At 39.2% G+C, this 25490-nt stretch overlaps 1 protein-coding gene across 2 annotated transcripts; it reads left to right on the forward strand.

The window, feature by feature from the left end:
• The first annotated feature begins 4970 nt into the window (after positions 1–4970).
• On the forward strand, positions 4971–19745 carry LOC127647735 (GRB2-related adapter protein-like). Of its 2 annotated transcripts, none has more exons than XM_052132176.1 (5): positions 4971–5266; positions 5417–5514; positions 7144–7263; positions 18046–18214; positions 18494–19745. In XM_052132176.1, the coding sequence occupies exons 1-5, from the start codon at positions 5189–5191 to the stop codon at positions 18674–18676; spliced, it is 648 nt and encodes a 215-aa protein (XP_051988136.1). In that variant the 5' UTR covers positions 4971–5188; the 3' UTR covers positions 18677–19745. The 2 variants fall into 2 exon arrangements, with proteins under 2 accessions (XP_051988136.1, XP_051988138.1); XM_052132178.1 differs by having other exon boundaries at positions 18497–19744.
• Positions 19746–25490: the final 5745 nt, after the last annotated feature.

The following is a 25490-nucleotide window of genomic DNA, read 5'->3' on the forward strand; positions in this document are numbered from 1 at the left end:
CCTTTAACAAAACTAATGAAGTTGGTGGAATGTAGCCCCCAAGTGGGCTGCATCATTATTTATATCTGACTGTGACCCTGAAGAGTTTCTGGGGTGGTGTGGGAAGAATTTAGAATGTCCCTCATCTTCAAAATAGCAAACATCTGTGTAACTAACAGAGTGAGTGAATTACTGTATAGGCCAGGTGTGGGCAACTTTTTTGGTAAAGGCTTTAAGTAGTGCATGGGGGCCACATTGTATTCCTTTTGAGATAAAATGTTCTGCATTGATTTGGTTTTTGTATCTTTTAAGCCCAGAAATATTTGTGTACTCAATTTTCTGAAGTGTTTCTGTGACTAGTGAGACTATTCTGCATTTGCCTAAAGTATTGTATTGCTCTACAAAGATAGATACTTTTCTATCAGGCATTACAAAACTGAATAAAGGCTTATAAATGTATTTTACCACCTCTACTTCCCTGTTAATTTATTATTCAATTCAACACTCTCTACGTCAGGGGTCCGTTTTAATATTAAACATTTTTTTTTTTATGTTTGTCACAAAGCGGGCAAGTTTACTTGTTTTTTTCTAAAACTTTACCCGTTTACGTGCTAAAAGAGTCATGATGCTGGTCTCTTCGATGGATTGACTTTCAGCAAACAACTGAATAACACAGGCTGCATGACTATGATAAATAATTACTGCAAGAGTTAGATTAACATACAGGTGCGAATTGACTTCAACATTTCTAAATTGTACAAATCAAAAATACATATATATATTCGTCTCTGACTTGCTTTTACTCACATGTCAATGATGCCGAGATCTACTTTTATATTAATTTAATCACTGAGAATGTTTACCTGCAAAATTAGTAGCACCAAACATCACAAGCAGCCTCAAGAATGGACACAGAGTAGCCATATAACACTTTTCCTCGAGCAGAATATTGCACTACAGATGGCTAAGTTTGTTCAAAGGGGAAAGCGAGACGTGCATGGTTGCCAGATTGCACTAAATAAGTATAACATTAGGCGGAATATTTCCAATTTGCACAAGTATAAACCTCAAATGGGGCCTGAGCATGTTAAATGCTTGTGGAGATGTGTTAGGTCCCAATGCAAGTTAACTGAAATATCCAATGAAAAAAAAAAATGCTTTTACGATAAATGAGCCGCGGGCCACATTAAACCATGTGGAGGGCCTGATCTGGCCCACGGGCTGTATATTGCTCATGTCTGGTATAGGCCATAACATGATAATCTCTAGGTCACAAGGCCAAAAACACAAAATAGACATGATTTGGAGAGCTACCTTTAATATATTACAGATATACATAATATAATTGTGCTATTTTAAACAGATGTGTCAATACTAGTCAAATCAACAGTTCTTTTAGTATTTTTATGTTAAAAATGTCTTGGACTTAAAAGGACACCAAGGGGTGTGGTTGCAGCATCATTCAAACACAATAGTATTCATTTACAAATGCCATTTTTTAAATGTAATCTTTACAATTAGCCTGGATTAATTTAATTAATGAGCGTAAATATCCATCAACAGGATTGTTATTGAGATTAAGCTCTTCATGTGATCCAAAAATGGCAGCCCCCATGAGGGGACCCTCTCCATGTAAAATAAAACAGCTTTTATGAGGTCATTGATATGACTGGAGCCTTTATTTAAAGTAAATGGTCATGATTTTATTCATATATGTATACATACATATCTTCAAAATTACAACTCATTTTATTTAGGAGTTAAACTTTAAACCGAGAGAGAAAAAAATGTGCACCTTTAAATATGAGTGTCCAGATATGTCTGTATTGAATAGAAAGGTCTAAATGTGCACATTTAATAGTTTCCCTGTCAAAGCCTACTTGCTGTAACAACAAGCTGTTGATTAGCCAAATGCACACTAACCTAAGCCACTTTAAGTGTACTTACTTGCACCCAGCATATCAGTACAATGGCACATGGTTCTAACTAGAGATTTTACTATGAGGAGAGGATAGGTAAAAAAAGGAAACAAAAGGCCTCATGAGCTGCTTTACATTTATTTACATTTATTAATTTAGCAAATGCGTGTTTTATCCAAAGCTACTTACAATTGAGGAAGCAATTAATCCGCAGCGCTTCATAGCCCCACTATCAAAAAAATGCTATATTTTGATGCAACATGGCATTCTTTGGAGTACCTTAGAGTATACATGATAAATGTAATAGGATATTTGCTTATGCAAAGAGGAATGGCCAAACAACATTTTCAGAACCTTGACTGATTATTTTTAAATAAAACATAATGTGAATCTTCCGTCATTATTGTTGGAAATTAACCTCTTGGATTTTACTCAGCACATAAATTCAGTCATTCTCATAAAAAAACTACATATAAATACAAAGTTAATTACATAAAAAAAATTATTGATTGCATACAATGGGCCCCAAAAATTCAGATACCATTGCAAGGGATCCCCCTTCCTAAAATATAAAGATAGTTATATATTTTCATGTATAAAGACCCCTTTTATATTGTCATTGCACTAAAGCTTTTTTTTACACTTTATTTTCTCTGGACCCCCTAGCACTCCTTTAGGCCTGCTGCAGGCTGAGTTAAGAGTAGAATTAACCGTATTGACAGTAAAGCAATAGGGGGCAGCATGCTCAAAATGGTCTATTTTATCTATATGGTGCCATTTCATTCATCTAAATGAATTGATCCTCTTTGAAAGTCTATGTACAACCGTTGCCCCGATTTTTAACCCAGATAATAAGTGTCAGTATTCGTCATTAGTATAAAATGTGGTAGCTAAACCCCTGTATTGTTTCAACTGTGGTTGAAATATGCAGTTCCTTTTTTTCCTGTGTGGCTAGATGCCTTCCTGCTTACAGACCATGTCACATATTTGTGTTATTTTGCATTTATCAATGTAGAAATATTTCCCATTACCTGCATAGTTTTCTTCACATGGCCTCTATCTGCCTTTGGTGTTCTCTTTGTAGTGTTTGAGAGAGAGTTTGTTGTGAGGTATATAGATAATTTGATGGGTTTGAATAATGATGAGGCACCGGACCAACATAAAGACAAAATGTTTTTACTAAAAGAGCCATTAGGTGGGAATCATACCAAATCTACTATTTTAGTTGAAGATTTGCCATATTCTGAAAATCATTTATTGATTAAAGTTGTTTAGAACATCAAAGTAATCTCTTTTTTTTTCATGATTTTGCCATCATGTAGGCTTAGGTGTCAGATATGTTTTCATCTGTTAAAAAGAGAATATTCAATCCAGTCTTTGTTATAAAGAATAGTGCATCTGCTTTCTTTTAAATGTAAATGTTGTGGTCATTAATCACAGGTCACAGGGGTATTATTAGTAAGTGAACAATGCTGGCAGCACATCTATATTTCCTTCTGCACTCTGTCAGTGAGAAACCTCTGTTTGTGGTTTCCTTGTTTCATGCCCCACCCTCCACATACTTTAGTTTTTGTTTCCTGACATAAATGTTGAGTGAGATGTCAAAGTTTAAAGATTTTTAATTGGAGCCATGCCATTTCTGAGAGTACAATTAATGTTGCAGAAATATTAAATGATTAAAGAGCATCACAAAGTTGTTAGAGGTAGTTATTTGTCTCATTCAATATTAAAAAATAAAGTGCATCAAATACAGGAGAGTCAACTGTTTCATCCAATGAAATGATATTGCTTCGTGCTTAAACATCTTTATTTTCTCAACAACTGCACACCAAGAATAGCATTTTCTCACATGTAATCTTAAATCTGAGTGCCGCAAATGTCCTGGTGCAAGATGTTTCTGTGTTGAAGTAACAGTTAAAGTCAAGCAGGGATGGAGGGGGGGCCCTTGGAGATAATTGGCCCCGGGGCCTTTGCAAGTCATAATCCATAATGAGTGTTGACTTCTGACTTCTGAGTGTATGCTGAGACTCCATCTGTACAAACAGATTTATCACTTTTAAGTTCGATCATGAAGCAAACATTTTCCTTTTAGGCTAAAAATGTTCTGAAAAAGAATTAGTGAGCAGTCCTCATTCGCCCCGGGGAGTGTTCATAACATCAGCGCAGACAGCACTAATGACAGTCTGCGTGCATAATGGATCCTATTACTGTTCTCTTGCATAGCCAATGACAAACCGTACATATTTGAAATTTCATATTGATGTCTAGAGTGTGACATCAATGTGTTTGCTGAGAGAACAGGCTAATTTGTTGATGAACTCGTTTTCTACCATTAAGGGAAATTAACACAAAAATTAAAATGCTGTCATCATTTACATGCCCTCATGTATTTTAAAACCCATATGAATTTCTTTCTTCTGTGGAACACAAAAGCAGCAGCAATTCATGAAAATGGTGACAATGGCTGTCAGGCATTTTGCATTTCGGTCTGTTCCTTGCATGATGCTATTGTATAGGTTCAGAACTTCAATATAGTGCATAATTCATATGGACTAATTATGGTGCTTTTATGTTTTTATACATTTTTATTTATTTATTTATTTTGCTTTGGAGCTTGACAACCCTTCCCCTTTAATTATATGGAAGAGAGCAGCATGAAAATTCTTCAAAACTTCTCCTTTTGTGATCCTTAGAAGAGAAAAGCCAAATCGATTTGGAGCGACATGAGAGAGCATAAATTATTACAGAACATACATTTTTGGATCAACAATCCCTTTAATTAAACAGCACCACTTTGGTAGAACTCATTTGCTCATCAATCTTGAATTCCTTCAGATCTGCACCTGTCTATTAAAACAGAGGCCCATGACCACTCAGCACTTGCCTGTTTTTCTTACTTATAATACGCAGGTCCAGTTCATAGCAGATGAGAAGCTTTATAAAGCCTATTCTTTTCTTTGTCCTCCCATAATTGTTTCAACTTTTCCTGTTTCTCACATGGCAACATTTCCTTCTATTAGATTACGCTTAGACAGGAACTGCCACCCCCTCCTGTCTCCTACATGCTCTCACTCTCTCTTAACATATTCTCATGCTTGTTCTCTCAGTTCAGTTATCAGGGCAGAGTATTTGATAGTGTGTGCTCATCAACGGAGAGCTTATTTCAGCGTGGATGCTCTCTTGGATGCTCCCTGGGTGACATATCTTTGTCTCTGTTCAGTATAGTGTGGCTGTGGGACCTCATTGATCTTCTGTAGACTGGCTTTATCTCCAGCACAGTGATCTTCAGGATGGAAGCAGTAGCTCTTTACAACTTTTGTGCCACGGAAAACGATGAGCTAAGCTTTCAGAAGGGAGATGTACTCAAGGTAGGAGCATATGTATGGGTTTTTGTTCATTATAGGTTTTAGTTTGTTTGTTTCAGAAGTACCTGTGTGAGGGGAGTCAAAATTCTTATTTAATTCAAATCGATCCTTTGGGATGCTTTGTTCACAGCTGACTGTTTTTTCTTACACTAGATCACTAATATGGAAGATGATCCTAACTGGTTCACAGCAGAGTTTGTAAACAGGAAGGGCTACGTTCCTAAAAACTATATCAGTGTAAGGCCACACACGTAAGTATCAAACATCAATTAAGTCAGTAGGCATTTGCCAGAAAGATTGCCAGAATGGTGGATTGCAAGAAAGAATTGATTTGTCTGGAATTGGTATTGCAGTCTTGTCACATTCTAGAGCAAAAGACAAGAGAAACAAATAATCACAAATGAGATCTCTTCAATATAAGCTATTGTTTTTCCTGGACAGTAATGAAAGTAAATATGGAAGATATTTTGAGGCTTTTGCTTATGTCTTCCGCTTCTCAAAAGTTTCTCTTGAGAAAAAGACTCCCAAGAATCTCTCACAAATCATGGCATGAGTCATCTTTAGTTCCAGAATAGATCTGAACATTGTCATATTTGTGCTCAGACACCAAACTCTGAAACATTTCACATTAAATTCTTTTAAACTACAATATCGACATAAATTTTATAGCTCTATAATTTGTGTCCGTTTGTATTCATTCTAAGGAATTTTAGTAGAAACTATCTAAGGCTCCATTAGATAAACAGTAACTACACTATGTTTCCTGAGCTATAATAAAGCAAAGAAATGTTCTGTGTTCAGTGTAAGCTGAGTTCAATTGACATCATTTGAGGTAAAATGTTGCCATTAATGTTTTTGACTCATCCCTCATTTATGTAAAAATAAATACATTTTGGGCCTGGGTAGCTCAGGGCGTGAATCCAGAATCCAGGGCGTGCTGAGTGACTCCAACCATGTCATGTTGGGTTAACATCCTCATGGTCGCTATAATGTGGTTCTCGCTGCCAGTGGGGCACGTGGTGAGTTGTGCATGGATGCCAAGGAAAATAGTGTGGGCCTCCACATGCACTACGTCTCCGCGATAACGAGCTCAACAAGCCACTTGATAAGATGCGTGGATTGACGGTCTCAGACGCAGATGCAACTGAATTTCTTCAGAGTCACTATGCCACCACAAGGACTTAGAGTGCATTTACAATAGAAGTGAATGTGGCCAGTCTTTGTGGCATAATATTGAATACCACAAAACTTTCAACTCGTCTCTCCATTTCTTTAGAAATGTTAAAATCGATGTTACTGTGAGGCACTTAAAATGGAAGTGAATGGGGCCAATATGTATATTTTAAATTACTTACTGTTTCAAAGCCACAAGATGTAATAAATATGTGTGTTAACATGATTTTAGTGTGAAAAAAAAATTCACTAAGCTGGGTTGAATTATTTCAAATTTTACAACTTTGTTTCCATGTCGACGTAACACCATAAAAATTAAAACCTTAAAACGACCATAAAAATTACAATTTAAACAACTTTACAGCTCAAATAATACATGTTTTAACAGAAGAATTAATGAAAGTGCTTTAATAATATTATAAGATTCACATTTCTGCCTTTAAACCCTCCAAAATGTCCCCATTCACTTCCATAGTAAGTGCCTCACTGTAAGTCAGATTGTTCCTTTTCTTTTTTTTTTTAAGAAAAGGAGGGACGAGTTGAAATAATTTTTTGAGGTAATCAACATTATGCCACAAATGCTGTCAAATGAGCTTAATATTCCTTTAACATAAAGCAGGATGTGAACTGGATGCTGCCTAGCTGGTTGTTTATTGCATGTCTAACAGTGCTGCTGTGCTCCTATAATTTGGATCAACTGTTCACAGATGGTTTGCGGGCCGTATCTCCAGACACGTGTCAGAGGGTCGGCTACGCCAGCGGGAGTGTGGAAGCTTTTTAGTGAGAGAAAGTGAGAGTGCCCCAGGGGAATTCTCGATGTCAGTAAGGTGAGGAAGTCATGTGCACTATCCCAACCTGTCTATCCAACTTTGATGTATTCTGTTACAAGGATCACCATGATTTGCTGTTTTCTGCATGCCTTGTAAATGCATTAATATAATTTGAATAACAAGGAAGACTGCTGGGTCTATTAAAACGCATGTGACCTACTTAGCAAGGGACACCAATAACCCCTGCTGCTTAAGAAAATGTACCATGAAGTTGTCTGAAAATGAGAGCATCAGAAAGCTATTACGTCGAAGCAGAGATTTCATTTAAAATTCATCAAGTGCGCTAGCAATGGGATCACATTTTTATTCAGTCTGGCTCATTACATCAAGTTCTTTATGGCTTTATGGTGTTGAGTTTGGATGGCAGAGCAAAAGCCTGTCTGGGATCACAGGAACGATTTGGCTGGTTTTAGAGATAATGAGCTCTGCAGTCTTGAGTTGGGCTGGCCCCAGGTGTGAAAGCTCTGGCTCCAGATATTGTGAGATTAAATGAATGCATAGCACCTTGTGGAAAGTGGATGGCAGCTGGTCTGCAGGTCCAGAGATCATGTGTGACGCAGATGCACACTGCCTTGCCAGTGACAGAGAAAGGAGGGAGGCAGCCGGGGCTTTCGTTCACAAATATAAAAGTGTCCTTCTGGTCATCCAGAAAAGAGGATAAATAACTAAATAAAATAGTTGAATAAAACAGAAGTAAAATCTAAAAATAATCTCACAATAACAGGAATATTGTGTTGTTACGAGATTAGAGAAAATTAAGTGGAGGTGCATTTAACAGTGCACTACAGCAGATCGGGGGCGGATGCTAATAGCAAGTGATCCTTCCTGAGCCTTGAAGTGAACACAGCATTACTGTGTGAAAGTACCCTTCTTCTTGTAGAAGGGCCCTTTGAAGGAAGATGAGTTTTCTTACTTTAATTTGAACAAGCTTTCGAGTGGCATCCCCTCTAGTAGCGGTACCCTTCAAGGGAGCAAACATTTTATTTTGAATTCGCCCCGGAACATCAAAGTGGCATTACAGGGCAGTAACAGGTCAGATAAAAAGTCCACTCTATTTATTGTGTTGTAAGTACATCAAAAGAATAATACACGATTGCAACCATATTTCCAACATGGCACACCTGCAGTGTAAACAGATTTATTCATTATAATGGGAGTATTCGAGTCGCTTTCAGTGATAGAAATGTAATACGTCTTTTACAGAATATTGACATAAACTGAAGGAGATGTCTGATTCAGCAAGAGCCAGTTTGTTTTTGTTTAAACTAATAAGCTTAGACTACTAATTTTCTGAAAAATACCATGGTATTATCATTTTTTGGACATGTAGGCTACCATAATTACCATACTGACACCATCACTGTAACATGGTTCAGCCATATTATTTCTATAAGGTCCTAAATGTTAATGACAGAATACAGTAAATAACATTATATTAATGTGAAAAGACATGAAGATAAATAATATAAGAAGTGTCAGTTGTATAAAGAGGGTGATGAGGTCAGAGTGGAAGCAGAAGAGATTAAATGAAAAAGCAAGGGAGCAGAGATGAGAAAAGTAAAAAGAATTATGAAACAGGAAAAAACGATGTGCCTTTTTTATTCTTCCGCCTCTGTCTCTGCTGAGGTCTGTGCATGCAGCTGTCCTTTGCTATGCATTCCTGATGTCCATACAAAATGACAAAATCAAGGTCGTACTGTACGTCCACGGCACAAAACGAGCAATATGAATACTTATTTTTAGTGCAGACCTGAAATGATTAATGGGAAAAACCTTGGACAATGAAAAAAAATAAAAGCCCTTGGTTTTTTATTTTCCACAGTATGTTTGTCAGATCAAAGAATTTTTTTTATAAAGACACCACAAAATTGCTTATCAAGCGCATTTTTCTTTCCTGCTTTTATATTTCCTGTTAATACCAATAGTAGAGCTGGACATATCAAAGAGCTTGTCCACCTTTTTCTAAATAGCCAATATAATGGTAATTCAGAACACACCTTAACGTCTTCTAAGCAGCTGTCACTGTTGCACAAACACTGACACCAATGAAAATAAGTTCATAAATCAGAAATCTTTATACTTGAACTACTGTTAACTTCCAAATCAAAAAGAATGGTTATCTTTTTAAATATTAAGAAAAACGTTTAAGCTCCATGTTTTGCAGGGTAAAGAAATGTAGAGTATATGTATTTCTTTAATTTTAACTCTTTATTTAATTTTTCTATTTCAAACAAAAATAAAACAGAAAGCCATTGGTTTAAAAAGGTTACACTGATTAAAGGCTTTTATAAACAGTGCTGGCATGTAACAGATTACATGCAATTTGTATTATGTAATCAGATTACAAAAATAATTACTTTATTTTAAAATGTTATCAAATCTAATTACTTATAAAGTTACTTTTTATGAATTACATGTTACTTATTAATCAGTCAACTGTACATTTTACATTATTATTTATTCATTAATAACTTAAATATTTAAATGTTTCATTCTGTATCAACCTAGAGCTGTTTCACGGCGGTGTTACGTTTGGCAGGAGGAGGCAGATGAGGAGTGAGCAGGATAACTAAAATAAAACAAACCCAGGAACAAACAAAACAACCACGAGGGGAAAACACCACATAAACATGAAAAACCATAAACGGGGAGTACCGGCAGGATTTAAACACACAGACTATAATGACATGCACAAACAACGATCGACAGGGGAATGGAGAAACAGCAGAGTTTAAATACACAAGGACAAGGGTAACAAGGCCAATCAACAAACAGAACTCTGAAACAGGATAACAAGATAATTAACTAAAACCAATGACAAACAAGAACTGAATCAAAGTAATCAAACAATGAACCAATAAAAACCAGATACAAAACATGGAGGGAAAACAGGATGTGACAAGACTAGGAACTGAACAGGAATTTCAAAATAAAAGTACACAAACTAAAACAGAGAATGTCACAGAAGCCCCCCCCCTTTAAGGAGCTGATTCCAGATGCTCCATAAAGAAAATAACAAAAAAAAACAAAAAGGCAACATGTCCACGGAGTGTAGGGGAACAGAAGTGGCACGGGGGGCAAACAGGCAGTTCAGAAGTCACAGGGGGCAAACAGGCAGTTCAGGGAGTCACGGGGGGCAACCAGGCAGTTCAAGGCAAGGTCGGGGGGAACATGGCAGATAGGCGGGTGGTCAGGAGACCAAGCAAACCGGAGCAGACCAACAGGGGAGCCAGGAGACCAAGGGAATGACCTCAAGGTGGAGACCAGGTCGGGGGGTTTGGGAAGCAGCCATAGGGCAGAGACTGGGTCAGGGGGCCTGGAAGGCGGCTGTAGGACAAGGACTGGGTCAGGGGGCCTTGAAGGTGACCACTGGACAGGGACTAGTTCAGGAGGCGGCCATAGAACGGGCATAGGGTCAGGCGGCCTGGGAGGTGGCCGCAGGACTGGGACAGGAGGCCAGGGCGGTGGCCACAGGACAGGAGGCCAGGGAAGAGGCCACAGGACATGGAGAGGGTCAGGAGGCCAGGGAGGAGGCCGCAGGATTGGGACAGGAGGCCAGGAAAGTGGCCCTAGGACAGGTTCAGGAGGCCTGGAAGGCGGCCACAATGTGGGGATAGACCTGGGGGCCTCGGGAGCTGGCCACGAGGCGAGCACCAGATTTGGAGGTCTGGGAGCGGGCCATGGGGCAGAGGCTGGCAGAGCCGTGTGAGGCGGAGCCAAGGAGGACTTCGGAGGCGGAGCCGAAGGGGGCGTAGGCAGGGCCGTGGGGGGCTCAGGAGGCGGAGCCGAGGGAGGCCCAGGGGGGCTTTGGAGACTCCGGAGGCGGAGCTGAGGAAGGCGGAGCCGAGGATGGCTCGGGAGGCCCAGGAGGCGGAGCCAAGGGAGGCGGAATCATGGAAAGCTCTGGGGGCGGAGTCGAGGGAGGCTCAGGAGGTGGAGCTGAGGGTTCAGGAAGCGGAGCCGAGGAAGGCTCAGGAGGCGGAGCCGAGGAAGGTGGCACCGTAGGAGGCTCTAGAGGCTGAGACCTGGAAGGCGCTAGAGTCTCTGGGAGCAGAGCCGTAGGAGGCTCTGGGGCAGAGCCCTGGGCGGCTCGAGAGACGAGCAGCCCTGGGAGGCTCGAGAGGAGCAGCCCTGGGAGGCTCGAGAGGAGCAGCCCTGGGAGGCTCGAGAGGAGCAGCCCTGGGAGGCTCGAGAGGAGCAGCCCTGGGAGGCTCGAGAGGAGCAGCCCTGGGAGGCTCGAGAGGAGCAGCCCTGGGAGGCTCGAGAGGAGCAGCCCTGGGAGGCTCGAGAGGAGCAGCCCTGGGAGGCTCGAGAGACTTGAGGGGCGGGGCCTCTTGGACGGTCGGGGCGACAGGCGCTGGCTCAGGGACCTCTGGGGTGACAGGCGCTGGCTCAGGGACCTCTGGGGCGACAGGCGCTGGCTCTGGCACGCTGACCGGGGCGACAGGCGCTGGCTCTGGCACGCTGACCGTGGCGACAGGCGCTGGCTCTGGCACGCTGACCGTGGCGACAGGCGCTGGCTCTGGCACGCTGACCGTGGCGACAGGCGCTGGCTCTGGCACGCTGACCGTGGCGACAGGCGCTGGCTCTGGCACGCTGACCGTGGCGACAGGCGCTGGCTCTGGCACGCTGACCGTGGCGACAGGCGCTGGCTCTGGCTCGCTGACCGTGGCTGACGAGGGCTCAGGCTCGCTGACCGTGGCTGACGAGGGCTCAGGCTCGCTGACCGTGGCTGACGAGGGCTCAGGCTCGCTGACCGTGGCTGACGAGGGCTCAGGCTCGCTGACCGTGGCTGACGAGGGCTCAGGCTCGCTGACCGTCTTCTCTTCCTCCTCCGGGCACAGGAAGTTGACCGTGCTGGCTCATGGAAAGTGACTGGCATGGGGGTGAGCTCGCTGACAGGTGGGACTGGCGTGACAGGAGGCGCCATGGACGACTGGAGAGTCACCACCGAGGGAGCAGAGTTAGGGTCCTCCTCAGCAACACCCACGGTTAACGGCGAGCCGCAGACCAGCAAAGTCACCTCCATGAAGTCATGGAGAGTCCAGTCGCGCGTCGCCTGCAGCAACCGCTCCTTCAGTGCGGCGTTCAGATTGCCCCTGAAGAAAGCCACAAGGGAGGAGTCTGGGAAGTCCGCAATATTCGCCAGCTCGAGGAACTCGCGGATGTGGTCTTCCACAGGTCGGTCCTCTTGCTTCAAACTGAGCAGACGGTAATTGGCCTGTTGAACCGCTAGATCCATTATTGGGTCGATCGTTCTGTTACGTTTGGCAGAAGGAGGCAGACGAGGCGTGAGCAGGATAACCAAAATAAAACAAACCCAGGAACAAACAAAACAACCACGAGGGGAAAACACCACATAAACATGACCATGAAAAACCATAAACGGGATTTAAACACACAGACTATAATGACATGCACAAACAACAATCAACAGGGGAATGGAGAAACAGCAGGGTTTAAATACACAAGGACAAGGGTAACAAGGCCAATCAACAAACAGAACTCTGAAACAGGATAACAAGATAATTAACTAAAACCAATGACAAACAAGAACTGAATCAAAGTAATCAAACAATGAACCAATAAAAACCAGATACAAAACATGGAGGGAAAACAGGATGTGACAAAACTAGGAACTGAACAGGAATTTCAAAATAAAAGTACACAAACTAAAAGTAAAACAGAGACTGTCACAGAAGGTAAGTCTACGAGTGTTTTCATAAGGGGCTGTGTGTTGTGGAATTGCACATACAGACCTGATACCAGCCATCAACCAGGTGGCTATAATTAAACTAAATATGGAATGCTAATTCAAACGTTATTCTCAGCTGATTGCATTTGTGCGGTAAAGTACATTTTTAAAAATAGCTTTTGTATTCAGAAATGCATATGGATGCGCTTTTGTTTTTGTGACAACTTTTTTGTAACATTGATTCACAAATCGAACTGGTCTGATGTTACTACACATGGATGGCATTTGTAAAGCCAAGTAGTACATTTAGTACCTTTTTATTTCACTCAGAAACAGGCAAATAGCCAGTAAAACACACAAAACAATCATATCAATTCTCATATTTTGATCCATTAAGTCAAAATATGAGATTCTTTAAAGTATGATTTCTTTAATGTATTTAAGTAACATTATGTCCCAAATCATCCAAGTCAAATCCTAGTCAAATTCATGTGACATCAAATAAACAAGAATTAGGTCAGAAGTAATCCAAAAGTAATCTAAAAGCAATCAGATTAGATTACTTTTCAAATGTAAAACAAGAGATTACATTACTGGCTACAATTGTATTCATGTAATTTGTAATCAGTACCAGATTATGATTCAGAAATAATCTACCCAGCACTGTTTATGAACCTAAGAGATAAAGGGTTTGTCGCACATTTACAGAACCAAAATGTGTTTGCAGGTGCAGCTGGTTTAATTCGTGATAGAACTGCAAACCTTGTGCAGATTTATGACAAATGGTCTGGTTTCAGTCCACTTGTGAGTGAAATGTCCATCCGTTCAACCCTATGAAAACATTGATTTTAAAGTGCCTTTTATTTTTGAGCACTTTAGTTTGGAACGACTCTACAATGTGGCTGCCATGATTGTTCTCCCTTCAAAGTGCCCTTCGGAGGATGATTTATCCCATTTGGTATGCAAGGCCTGATCTGCCATGTGCTATTCAGTTGTAGGTGGTATTAGGAGGAGGGATATTCTCATTCTAGAGAGCTTTTTAAACATGCCTTCGATTTCGTAAAGATATTTAAAATAATATTTTTAAATGATTACATAACAGAAATTGTACAAATTGTATCTCCGTTGAATTAAAAAAAAAAGACAAAACCTGCTGGAGCTTTCGCTCTGTGAGCAGAGCATCTGTCAAGCCTGTTCACAGAGGTTGCCCAGGCTTGCTGCTAAGGAGATACTGTGTGTGTCTTCGGGCATTGTGCCACACGTCTAGTCACTACACTTTGGTGAATGATTGGTGCTGATAACTCAGCTGTGCAATCTCTATGTACCATCTGCTCTATCTCAAAGTGGGGCACACACTGTCTTGGATATGGATTGTTAAAAGGAAAAAGTCTTCAGAGATCTTCCACAAAACCAGATTTTAACCAACAAAGTGTTAAGCTATGGCATTCTTATATGTGTACACTATACAGTATGTAATGTATACATTCTATACTGTATATTCTTCACTTTGATAGTAATTAGTGGTGCATGCAACCATCACTGAACACACCCCTAACCCTACATATTAAACTTCAACATGCAACCTTAGTTTTACAGGCATGCATGACACCTCAAATCATGCAGCTTGTTGAGGAGAAGTGTGCTCAACTGTTTCTAAGCCATTAAACTTACAATTTAAAACAGGGGGAAAAAATCCCATTGATTAACATTGAAGGAAGGGCCTGATTCATACCTAGAGACTATAATTTTATAGAGACTTGGAGTCAGCTTATTGACTTGGGTTTAATAGCAACCACCCAAAACATCATCATCAACACTCCACCACCTAGCAATGTCATGGAAATCACTCAGAACAGCCAAGTAACATGGAAGTGACTTTTGCATGGGCAATTCAATTAAATTGAATTGCCCATTAAATAATAAAAAATATTGCGCTTTACTCATGTAGATTGCATTGAATCCTCACTTTGCTGCTCAACTGATTCCATGATGTTGCTTAATATGACAAAACAGACAGTATCTCAGACTGTCAGTCATCATCACCTTCACCTCACAGATGGAAAGGAGGGAATGCCAGCAAGCAGGTAATCCTGCATTGGGGAGAGAAAGCTACCACAGTGTTTTTCAGTACATATAGTAAATTCAACTGTCAATCACACTCAAAAAAATTGATTACCGTACTGTATGAACTAAAGCAACACAATTCTAGAACATTTTGTCTTAATTTAAATTAATTACGTTAAATTCAATTAAACTTGTAAAAATGTAAGTTCTACATTCGTATTTTTTGTAGCATTGATGAAACTGGCTAAGTGATTTTGATTTCTCAGCATGCTTTGCATGGGACTGGAACTAAGTGTTATATTATGAATTTTATATATGGGTGGCTTGACAACACCTGTGTGTATTGGCCACAAGTTCCCTCCCCCCAGTCTGGGCAGGTCGTGGCCTCCGCTTTTCCCCCTGAAAGAATCGGAACGGGAAAGGACGCCTTCCCAGACGCATCTATAGCGTTAAGATTTTAACTTTTTAACTCTACGACGAGAAACATAGAGAGAGAAAAGGCCGTGGCTGGCTGGCTGGCTCCCATACAAGTCATGTCGGCTGTTCCTGTATGGGTACTGGGAACCTAAGAGTGGTATATGACACTTTTTATTGGAGTCGTTGGGGAGGGTTATGTGCAGCCTTCCCAGCTGCTTCTAGCACGCAGCAGCCTGCTTGCACCTGGCTCGGCAGTCATGTAACATGGGTAGTGCATGGTGTTTTGAAGTGCCACCCCTTGTGTCACTACAATTGACACAACGTCGAGTGAGTGACAGAAGGAGAACGTCATGGTTATTGTTGTAACCTCCATTCCCCCGTTAGAAGGACCGAGACATTGTGTTCCCCTTGCCACGTCACTATCCCTACCAATGTAATGCGCCGTAACCATATTTTCGGCTCCTCAGTGAAAACCTGTCTGACATTCGCTTACCCGCTCCCCTTTATACCCGTAAGTCTGGGGGCGGGGCATGCAAATTCTGTCTGCCAACTAGACATTGGCCCTATCTCAAGTTCAGAGGTAAGCGAGGCTCTCAGAAGAGATTCCTTGTGTCACTACAATCGACACAACGTCTCGTTCCTTCCATCGGGGAACGGAAGTTACAACAGTAACCATGACGTTTGACTACCCTAATAAAGTTGAGTTAAGCCAACTATAGTAAATTGATTTGACCTAATCCAACTAAATTATTTTGGTTTAATGAAACTAAATTAATTAGAAGTAAATTAAATTGCGTGTAAAAACGTTCTTAAAATAAAATAATGAAATGTAATAAAAAGAATTTAGTGAACGGATTGAAATGAAACTAGAAGCTGTAAACTGTGGGGCATGCACCATACTACAGCTGCCTGCTCCCTTAAACAGCTGAGTTGCCTTAAAATATGCAAGCATAGCCACAACAGAGCGGAAGATTTGGGCACAGAATGTAGGTCACTGTTAATGACAGTGATGGACTGAGAGACGCGGTAGTATCTGCTGACGAAGCACAACTCTGGCACATCTATATTTTAAGCACATCTTCTAAAGATCACCCTTGGCCCAAACCTCCTCATTTCCTGCACATAGGGACCCCCAGAGCAAATTAAAAGACATCCTTCATCAAAATTAATCAGCTGACTAGGAAATTAAATCATAGTTCCTTATATGCTGTTCATATGCCCTGATCACTTTTATAATATGGTGGACAGGGGAAGCTGTCACAAGAGCTATATCTCAGAGACGTTAAGTCCAATTCCACATACCGTATGTGTGTGCTTCCTCTAGTGGTGGTTTTGTATGTTAGTTTCTAACACCTAGTCTATTTGGGGCATGTTGTAACAAATGGTCAATAATATGTGTTCAGTGAACTGTAAAAGCTGTTACAAGCAGTCATATCTGTTAAAGAAACTTCCTTTTATTCTACTGGTCTTGTGATTGAGTTTTTGACTAATTTAGCAGAACCTAAATAGCATTACATGATGCATGTTTGAAACCCTTAACTATAAGGAAGGTTTTGAGGAAGTACTCTGTGTCACATTGAGAATCACCAGCTTTTAGTTTTAAAAAAAAAAGCAAGTTCAAGTTTATGTATGGCTTTACTCTCTTGCGACAAGCTAGTCTTACTTAAATTGCACAAAAGCGACAAATTCCTTTTTAAGAGAGAAATGTCATGATGTATCATTTTGAGTCCTCAATTAGACATGACTCATGCTTATAACTTTGATATCAAGACATCTTATTAATATGCATAAAGCATAGTCCATGCTTAAACATATTTTCATCACACAGTTTGAAGAACAATGGTGGATGTGTTAAATGCTGCTTTATTGAAATGATATCACAGCTTTAAAAATGCTTGCAGAAGATTTGCAGAGTCTCAAAGCAAAAACATAAATGAGTTTGATGACTTCACCTTAAATAAAGAAACATCTAAACATTATTTGGAAGACATTTTGTTATCATGAAATAGTTTTATATAGTAATATCCTGTTTGTTGGAGTAAAACGTTGCAAGACTTTGTTTTCCATCTGCAAAGACAGGGAGACAACAAAGACAATCTGCCCTGTCTCCTACCATGTCACATGTGTAGATGTAGCTATTTTTAATTATTAGATGTTTATCTACAGTATAATGCCCAAAGTGTTTTTTTTTCCCCCTCCTGAAATCAGTAAGATACATGTGGAATATTCCTCACATTAAGCCACCTGAAGAATATGTGAGGAACAAAATCATAATGATGTATTTGCTATGCCCCTGGTTTGAGTGTAGAAAGGATATTTTGATATTCCGGTACTCACTTCACATAAATTATATATATGTTTAGATAATTTAAACCCTAGAAAACGTCTGTTTGTGAAATTGCTTGCTTGAAAGGTGTGCTGCACATTTCTTTTGTTATCGAATGCAATGACAATACATTTGTAAGAGTGGCTTGAGTGTCCAAACTCTCTGGGGCTTCTGTATTATATTTTATATTTATATTTTATAAGTTATTTTGTAAGTGCTCAAGTAATCTGTAATTGCTCTGCTTAGATTTATCTTCTTTTTTGTCTCCTCTGAGCAGCTATGGTGATCATGTACAGCATTTCAAGGTGTTAAAGGACAGAGATGGCTATTACTTTGTTTGGGAGAAGGTCTTTCCTTCCTTAAATCAACTTGTGGAGTTTTACAAGACCAACAGCATTGCAAAGGAAAGGACTGTGTTTCTTAGAGACACAGATCACACACTCGGGGTGAGAGAAAACCTACAAATGCAGCTCTTTCTTGAAATTTTATTTATTTAATTTTAATCAAAGATCAATAGGATATTGACTGTCATTTATCCAAAACAAAGTGCAATCCACATAAGGAAAAGCAAACTAAATACCTGACAGCTATGATATTATGATGAACATTTCTACTTTAATTGTTATGGTGGTATTAAAACCTACATGTGGAAAATGTAAAGGCAGTAATTGTTCTGTGGTATAAGATTACAACTGTGATGAACTTTGTCTGTTATTGTTTCCCAGCAGAGGCCCCATCATGCCCATGCCCTGTATGACTTTAATCCACAGCACAACTCACAGTTGCACTTCCTGCGGGGTGATGTCATTGATCTGCTGGACTGCTCAGATTCTCAACGCTGGAAAGGTCGCTGCCGAGGACATGTGGGCTTTTTTCCTCCAGATTATGTGCAGCCTATTTATCACTGACACCCATTGACAATACACAATACCGCGTGTTCATATGGGAGTAGTCGATTGTTGGAAAATTTTGTTGGTGCGGTATGACTGGAATGATCAAATTATTTTTTGTGTTTGAAAAGGTCTTTGGAACAAGCAAATTGACTTATTCAGCCACAGTTCCTAGAGTATAATCATGCAGTTGACACTAAGTTGACACTTTTCAGCATTTTAGGTTAAAGGCCACTATATACAAAAATAATACCCAGATATACTTTAGTAGATTATAATTGCATAAAAAATTCTGAATGCATTTCTTCTGAACACAATTATTCTTTGCTCTTTGCTTGTAAATTTAGATAATAACTACAATCCTTTAATTCCTTCATATTGCACATGTTTTTTTTTTTTAATGTATATATTGTTTATATTGCTTTTTGGCTTATTTATTGTATGATAATGTAAATGTTACTATTGTGATGAATACGCATGCCCAATTAAGATCTATGTAGGGAAAGTGCCAGTTTAGAATTCAGGGGCATTCAGGATGAATTCACCTTCCATTAATTCACATTCTGATGTTCTGCAAAGTCAAAGTAAGGCATAATTAAATATAAAAAAAATTTAAAGTAATTTTCTATCATGTTAAAAGTATATTGATGTCAGAATTTAATTAAAAATAGACATCAAAATTACTATTTTCTTGATTGTCACTACTTATTTTAAAAAGTAAATTAGGTGGGATATATAGCCTAATTATCTTGTAAGATTACACATATATGTTACACACTTGTTAATTAATCAACTGGTTAATTACACAATAAAATCTCACAGACTTTTTGAGGCCTGAAACACTTTTTGTGATGAAAGGCAACTTCAGTCAGATCAAACACTAGATAATCCTTGAAGAGTTTATCTTTCTGATGCATACTTCAGAAGTGGTTGGATATTCATTCTGTCAAGATCTTTTTTGAGGAATTAACAGATTGGACTACACATTGCACGTGAAGGAAGACAATGATGGCATGTGTGAGTAGGAGAAATATGATACATCTATGGATTTATTAGTCTTATTCATGAGTTTGCGTTTTGACTGTTCAGAAGCACTGGTCATAAAAAGTGTATTTGCCCTGGTATTTGTATGGTGTGAGAATGAAGAGTTCCATATCTTCTCTATGATATGCTACAGGCTCTCCATCAGTGTGTTCTGAAATGTTTGAATGCAACATCCATTTTTTCAGGAGAGTGGCTGGACCACAGACGATGCTCTCCCCTCATTTCTCCGCACACCTTTTTAATATTATTACACACCGTGCAGAAAATGCAGATTTCATGACACTTGGACAGTGCAGTATGTGGGTGAAGATACAAAATGTTTTCTATTCCATGAATTTCTGTCAGAATTTCCCCACATCAATTAATTCTAGACCAGTTTTACTCATTGCTGTTACTTATAGGCAGTGTTGGGTAAGTTACTCAAAAAAGTAATTTGCTTAAAATGTCTAATTACTATAAAATTGTAGTTAGATTAATGACTACTTGCTTGCCATTAATGATTATGGATTACTTCATCAAATAGTAATCGCTAACTTAATTTTCTGTGTTTTAAAGTATTCCCTTAGTGTGTTGGTTATTTAGCAGTGTCTGCGCTAGCTTTCTAAGTCATTCAGATTGATTTAAAAAATAGCAAAGCTACCACATCGCTACTGACAAATGTAGTAATGTGTAAAGGTATTAATGGAAAGGAGGAGGCGAGAACCGGCTTGACAATATAAATTATATTTTTAATAAAGAACTTAAACAAAAAGACACAAACACACAACTGTGTCGGACAGCTGACCATTAACGCTCTCTCTCTGTCGCACCACCGTCCGCAATCGGCCTTTATCCCTCTCAGAATCTTGATTAGCCTGATAAGGGACCGGGTGTGTAGAATCACGACCCGACCACGCCCTGTCATGATGCTAATAGCTGAACTATTTGTAGCTAAGCTACTGCCCATCACTGACTGTGCCACACTACTTTCTGAATTGTAAACGTAATTCAATTACAGAAATTAATTACTTTGTAGTTAGATTACACCCAATATAAACACTACATTACACTGCACGTAGTGAAGCAATCCACCTGATAGATAAAATTAAATTAAATTTATTTTGCATAAAAATAAAATGTGAATTTGCAATCTGGCGCGCGCTTCGCTTGTGATTTTGATTCAGATTCGTGATTCACAAAACAATTCATTCAGACCACTTTCTGAATCTTTTTGTTCAGTTCAAAGGAATAAAACTTAAAAGATTAGACTCTTTTGATTCTTTTAACGAAATCAGCATGCATTTTTACTCGTACAGTTGCTATTTGTTTTTGCTGTATTCAGTCACAAAAGTAACGATATTGTCTGGAGAAATTTATCGGAGTAAAAGTATCAATTTTCTCTTCAAAATGTAGTAAAGTGAAAGTAAAAGTCCAAAGAAATTTTTATACTCAATAAAGTAGAATAATTTAAAAACTTTCCTTAAGTAGAGTAACAAAGTATTTGTACTTCATTACTATACACCTCTGTGTAGTTCATAGTGGCCAGATTGTGTTTTTTATATAATGTGTCAGACATTATTATTCACTCCTTTTTAGAAATTTGGCAAAACCAAGGAGAAAGACACAACCACGGATACGTTTTATTTATTTATTTATTTATTGTTGCTGTCACATAGACTGATAAGGTATCTCAGGACCCTTTTTTTCCCTGTGGTATCTTTCAGGACGAAGGGATATTTTTTACATGCCATTCTATTATATATAAAGTTTACATACACTTAGGTTTAAGTCATTTAAACACATTTTTTAACAAAACTATAGTTTTGACATCTACTTTGTGCATGATACAAGTAATTTTTCCAACAATTGTCTACATACAGAATGTGTCACTTTTAATTGACTATATGGCATTTCCAGTTGGTCATATGTTTACATACATTAAGTTCACTGTGCGTTTAAGCAGCTTGGAAACAAAAATTTAACAGTTTGGCCATAATGACGATCATTATGTTTGGAGAAAAAAGGATGAGGCTTGCAACTCAAAGAACACCATCCCAACTGTGAAGCATTGGGGTGGAAGCATCATGTTGTGGTGGTCCTTTGCTGCAGGAGGGACTGGTGCACTTCACAAAATAGATGACATCATGAGGAAGGAAAATTATGTGGATATATTGAAGCAACATCTCAAGACATCAAGCCAGGAAGTTAAAGCTCGGTCGCAAATGGGTTTTCCAAATGGACAATGACCCCAAGCATACCTCCAAAGTTGTGGCAAAATGGCTAATGCAAGGCTACAACAAAGGCAAGGTATTGGAGTGGCCATCACAAACCCCTGACCTCAATCTGATAATAAATTTGTGGGCAGAACTGAAAAACATGTGCGAGAAAGGAGGCCTACAAACCTGACTCAGTTACATCAGTTCTGTCTGGAGGAATGGGCCAAAAATTCCAGCAACTTATTGTGAGAAGCTTGTGGAAGGCACCCCAAAATGATTGACACAAGTTAAACCAGTTAAAGGCAATGCTACCAAATTCTAATAAATGTATGTAAACTTCTGACCCACTGGGAATGTGATGAAAGAAATAAAAGCTAAAATAAATCATTCTCTCTACTATTATTCTGACATTTCACATTCTTAAAATAAAGAAGTGACCCTAACTGACCTAAGACGGAATGTTTTCTATGATGAAATGTCAGGAATTGTGACAAGCTATGGTGTTTGTAACAACTTCTGACTTCAACTATATATATATATACATATATATATATATATATATATATATATATATATATATATATATATATATATATATATATATATATATATATATATACACACACACACACATACAACAGTTAGTTCCGGTCCTCGAATCTGATTGGACGAGAGATGTTCCATGAGCATTGACACGCTTCACTGTATGTATCACCACGCTTGTTTTCGTGCTGTTCTAAACTAAAGTGTAAGAGCAGTGCATACGTGTTAAGAGCTAATGTAGGCTATGTGTCTCTTTTTACATTACATATGCAACAGGTGGTGGCAAAAGATAATTTTTATGTAATATGAGCCAGTTAGGTGACATGAAGTGAATTCGCGTCAGCCGTTTACATACAACAGCTCTCGCTTGTATTACTACTACTAAAGCTAGGAAATAGCTTTAAATCACTTTAAACAAACCTAGCTTTTGTCACCAAGACAAATTCCTTGTATGTGTAAGCATACTTGGCAATAAAGCTCATTCTGATTCTGAAGAACAATGATTTAAATTTATTTATTTTTTTTTTTTTCAGTTTCACATGGACTGCCTCCACACTGGACAGAAACCTCATTACTGTGGTCACAGGCCACAAAGTAGACACATTTGACAGATTCTTTCAAGACATGTTTGTGATATCTAATGAGGTGTGCATGAACAAAATTAATCTGAGCAGTGAGCCTGAACCTGAGTTTGTCTCTCAGGCAGTACCCACTCTTTTTCCCTCAGCCACAATGGCTCTCAAACTCATTAACCCCAAAACTCTTTGGTCTGTGCAGTCACCACCAATGGACCTGTATCTGATCAGATGAGTGCGAAGAACAGCACCACCAAGAATAAGACAGAAGCCATCAATCAAATTAAAGATACACAAGTCATGCTACCAGTTCACCCAGGACTGCACAACTTGGAAAAGGAAAACCTAATCCATTATCTGCAAACATGGTCTGATACAGACCTGGATTATTCCAAAACTTCTGAAAGCCTCTTGCAGTACTGCATTCAATTTCTCATCAAAAGAGTCCAACACTCCAATCCCAAATTCAATTTCAAAGCCACCACTGTCCAAGCAAGTAAGTGACTGCTATTGCGCACAGATTCCTAACGATGGATTCAACTTGTCTTCAACTTAATAGAAACACTTTGTATGTAATGACATGCTGGGATTTGAGTCAGAGATGTCAGGATGTTTCATGAGATGGAACCACACTCACAGCATATTGAGGAGGATTTAAATGCTCTAAATGACACAGTCAAAGACTCCATGTCCTCTTTTACACTGAAAATAAAGAAATTGTCAGAAATAACCATACAGGAAACTGAGAAACAGTGTGACTCTGAGCCAAGCCATCACAACATGAAAATTCTGTCTAGATCACAAGAACAGCCTGAAGTCCCACACATAATCGAAACTCACAGAGCTCACAACCACTCGGAGAAAGAGAACTTGAAGGCAGTTTTAAAGTCTGATGATAATACTCAAGCTAAATTGGATGAGAAAATTCATAGACATCAAACACAAGAGCCTGAAGTTAAATCAGGGCCAATATTAGAGAGCGAGTAACTATGCAAGTTTTTGCAAGAACATGAGATATATACACATGAGAAGATGTTAGAGATTCAGGCTGAAGGACAGTCTATACAGTTAGTTGAGAAAAATAAGACTTACAGTCTGAAATAAGTCTGGATTTAATATGTGATGGACAATCTTTACAGTTAGCTAAGAAAACTGAAAAATGCCCCACTACTAGATTTGCAGTCTAAAGTAAGTCTGGATTTAATCTGTAATGAACAATCTGTACAGTTAGCTGAGAAAACACCACTACAGGATTTACAGCCCCATGAATACCTGGACATAATATGTGCGCTCATCTTCAAACCTTCAGAAGCTAATGTTGTCAGCAAATTGCATTCGACAACAGACAGTGAATCTGTCTAGAGCACAACTTTGCAGGATAAAGCAGCTGTAACTCCTGTAATACCAGAAAAGACAGCTGTGACAAAGTCTGTAGAGTTGCATAAAAGTAAGTAACTGCAAAACTAATTGGCCAATTTACATTCTGGATTAAATCATTCACCCAACCTTGAGGTAGCTTTAAAACAGTGTGTGAGTAGGGTGTGGCCGGGCCGTGATGATGGCAAGAGGCTGTAGACGATGGGCCGAGGGGAGATTTCATGTTTTCAGACGATCTGTGGGGATGGATAACCCAGTTTTTTTATATATATATAACCAATACACTTCTCAACAAAGCAAATAAAAATTGTTGCCACTCACATACTTTGCACATTACTATAATATCGGTAACTTTCTCCAGGTTATTTTCCCGGCGAATAGAGCAGGCGGCTACGTGTGGGGTCCGACATGCATGACGTATTTGTTGCCTTCATCCAATAGCGTGTGTGGGAAAGTGTCGGTGTTGGTGACGCGTTTGTCAACACACTGGCGCGCTGATATGAAGTTGCTGTCTGTGCACATCTTTTCGAGAAGTGATTTTAGCCCAGGAAAGATTGAACTTTTTAACTCATTTTGCCCACTTATGCTACATATTCAGTTTGACACAAAATGTGAATGTAGAGGTAACGTTATGCATTTTCACTGTTTTTATTTTATGTAACCATCTTTTGTCATACGATGTCCTGTCATTTCGTTGTAATCTTTAATAAATATACCGTTCTGATTTCACACATTTGATCCATGGTATTGCTTGGAAACACAACATCATAAAAACCATAGACATCTACAGCAGGATACAACGTTAAAATAGCCTAAATATAAAGTTACGAAACTTCACTTTGCCCTCAGCCAAAACGATTTGCCAAGGAACAAATGATAGATTAATGAGACCAAAGATTGCCCGTTAGATACACACAAGATGAATTATATCTCATGTTTAACCACTAGACATCAGAGCCAGCGGCAAACGTCAGAAGCACTAGCCGAGGTAAGGCTGTTCCAGGTGGGGTACATGAGCGCTGAGCGCCTGGATCTCTCACTCCGAAAACGTTTAAATAGGCTCTATCTTTATGAATAAACCATAGATTTGAGCTTTAG

Source organism: Xyrauchen texanus, chromosome 8, assembly GCF_025860055.1.
Source record: "Xyrauchen texanus isolate HMW12.3.18 chromosome 8, RBS_HiC_50CHRs, whole genome shotgun sequence".
NCBI lineage: Eukaryota > Metazoa > Chordata > Actinopteri > Cypriniformes > Catostomidae > Xyrauchen > Xyrauchen texanus.

What these genes read in the sequence shown, in the direction of transcription:
- LOC127647735 (XM_052132176.1), top strand. Translation starts at nt 5,189, where the DNA reads ATGGAAGCAGTAGCTCTTTACAACTTTTGTGCCACGGAAAACGATGAG. An exon ending in AGAAGGGAGATGTACTCAAG is followed by an intron (nt 5,267 to 5,416) that starts GTAGGAGCATAT and finishes TTCTTACACTAG; the next exon opens with ATCACTAATATGGAAGATGA. An exon ending in GAATTCTCGATGTCAGTAAG is followed by an intron (nt 7,264 to 18,045) that starts GTGAGGAAGTCA and finishes TCCTCTGAGCAG; the next exon opens with CTATGGTGATCATGTACAGC.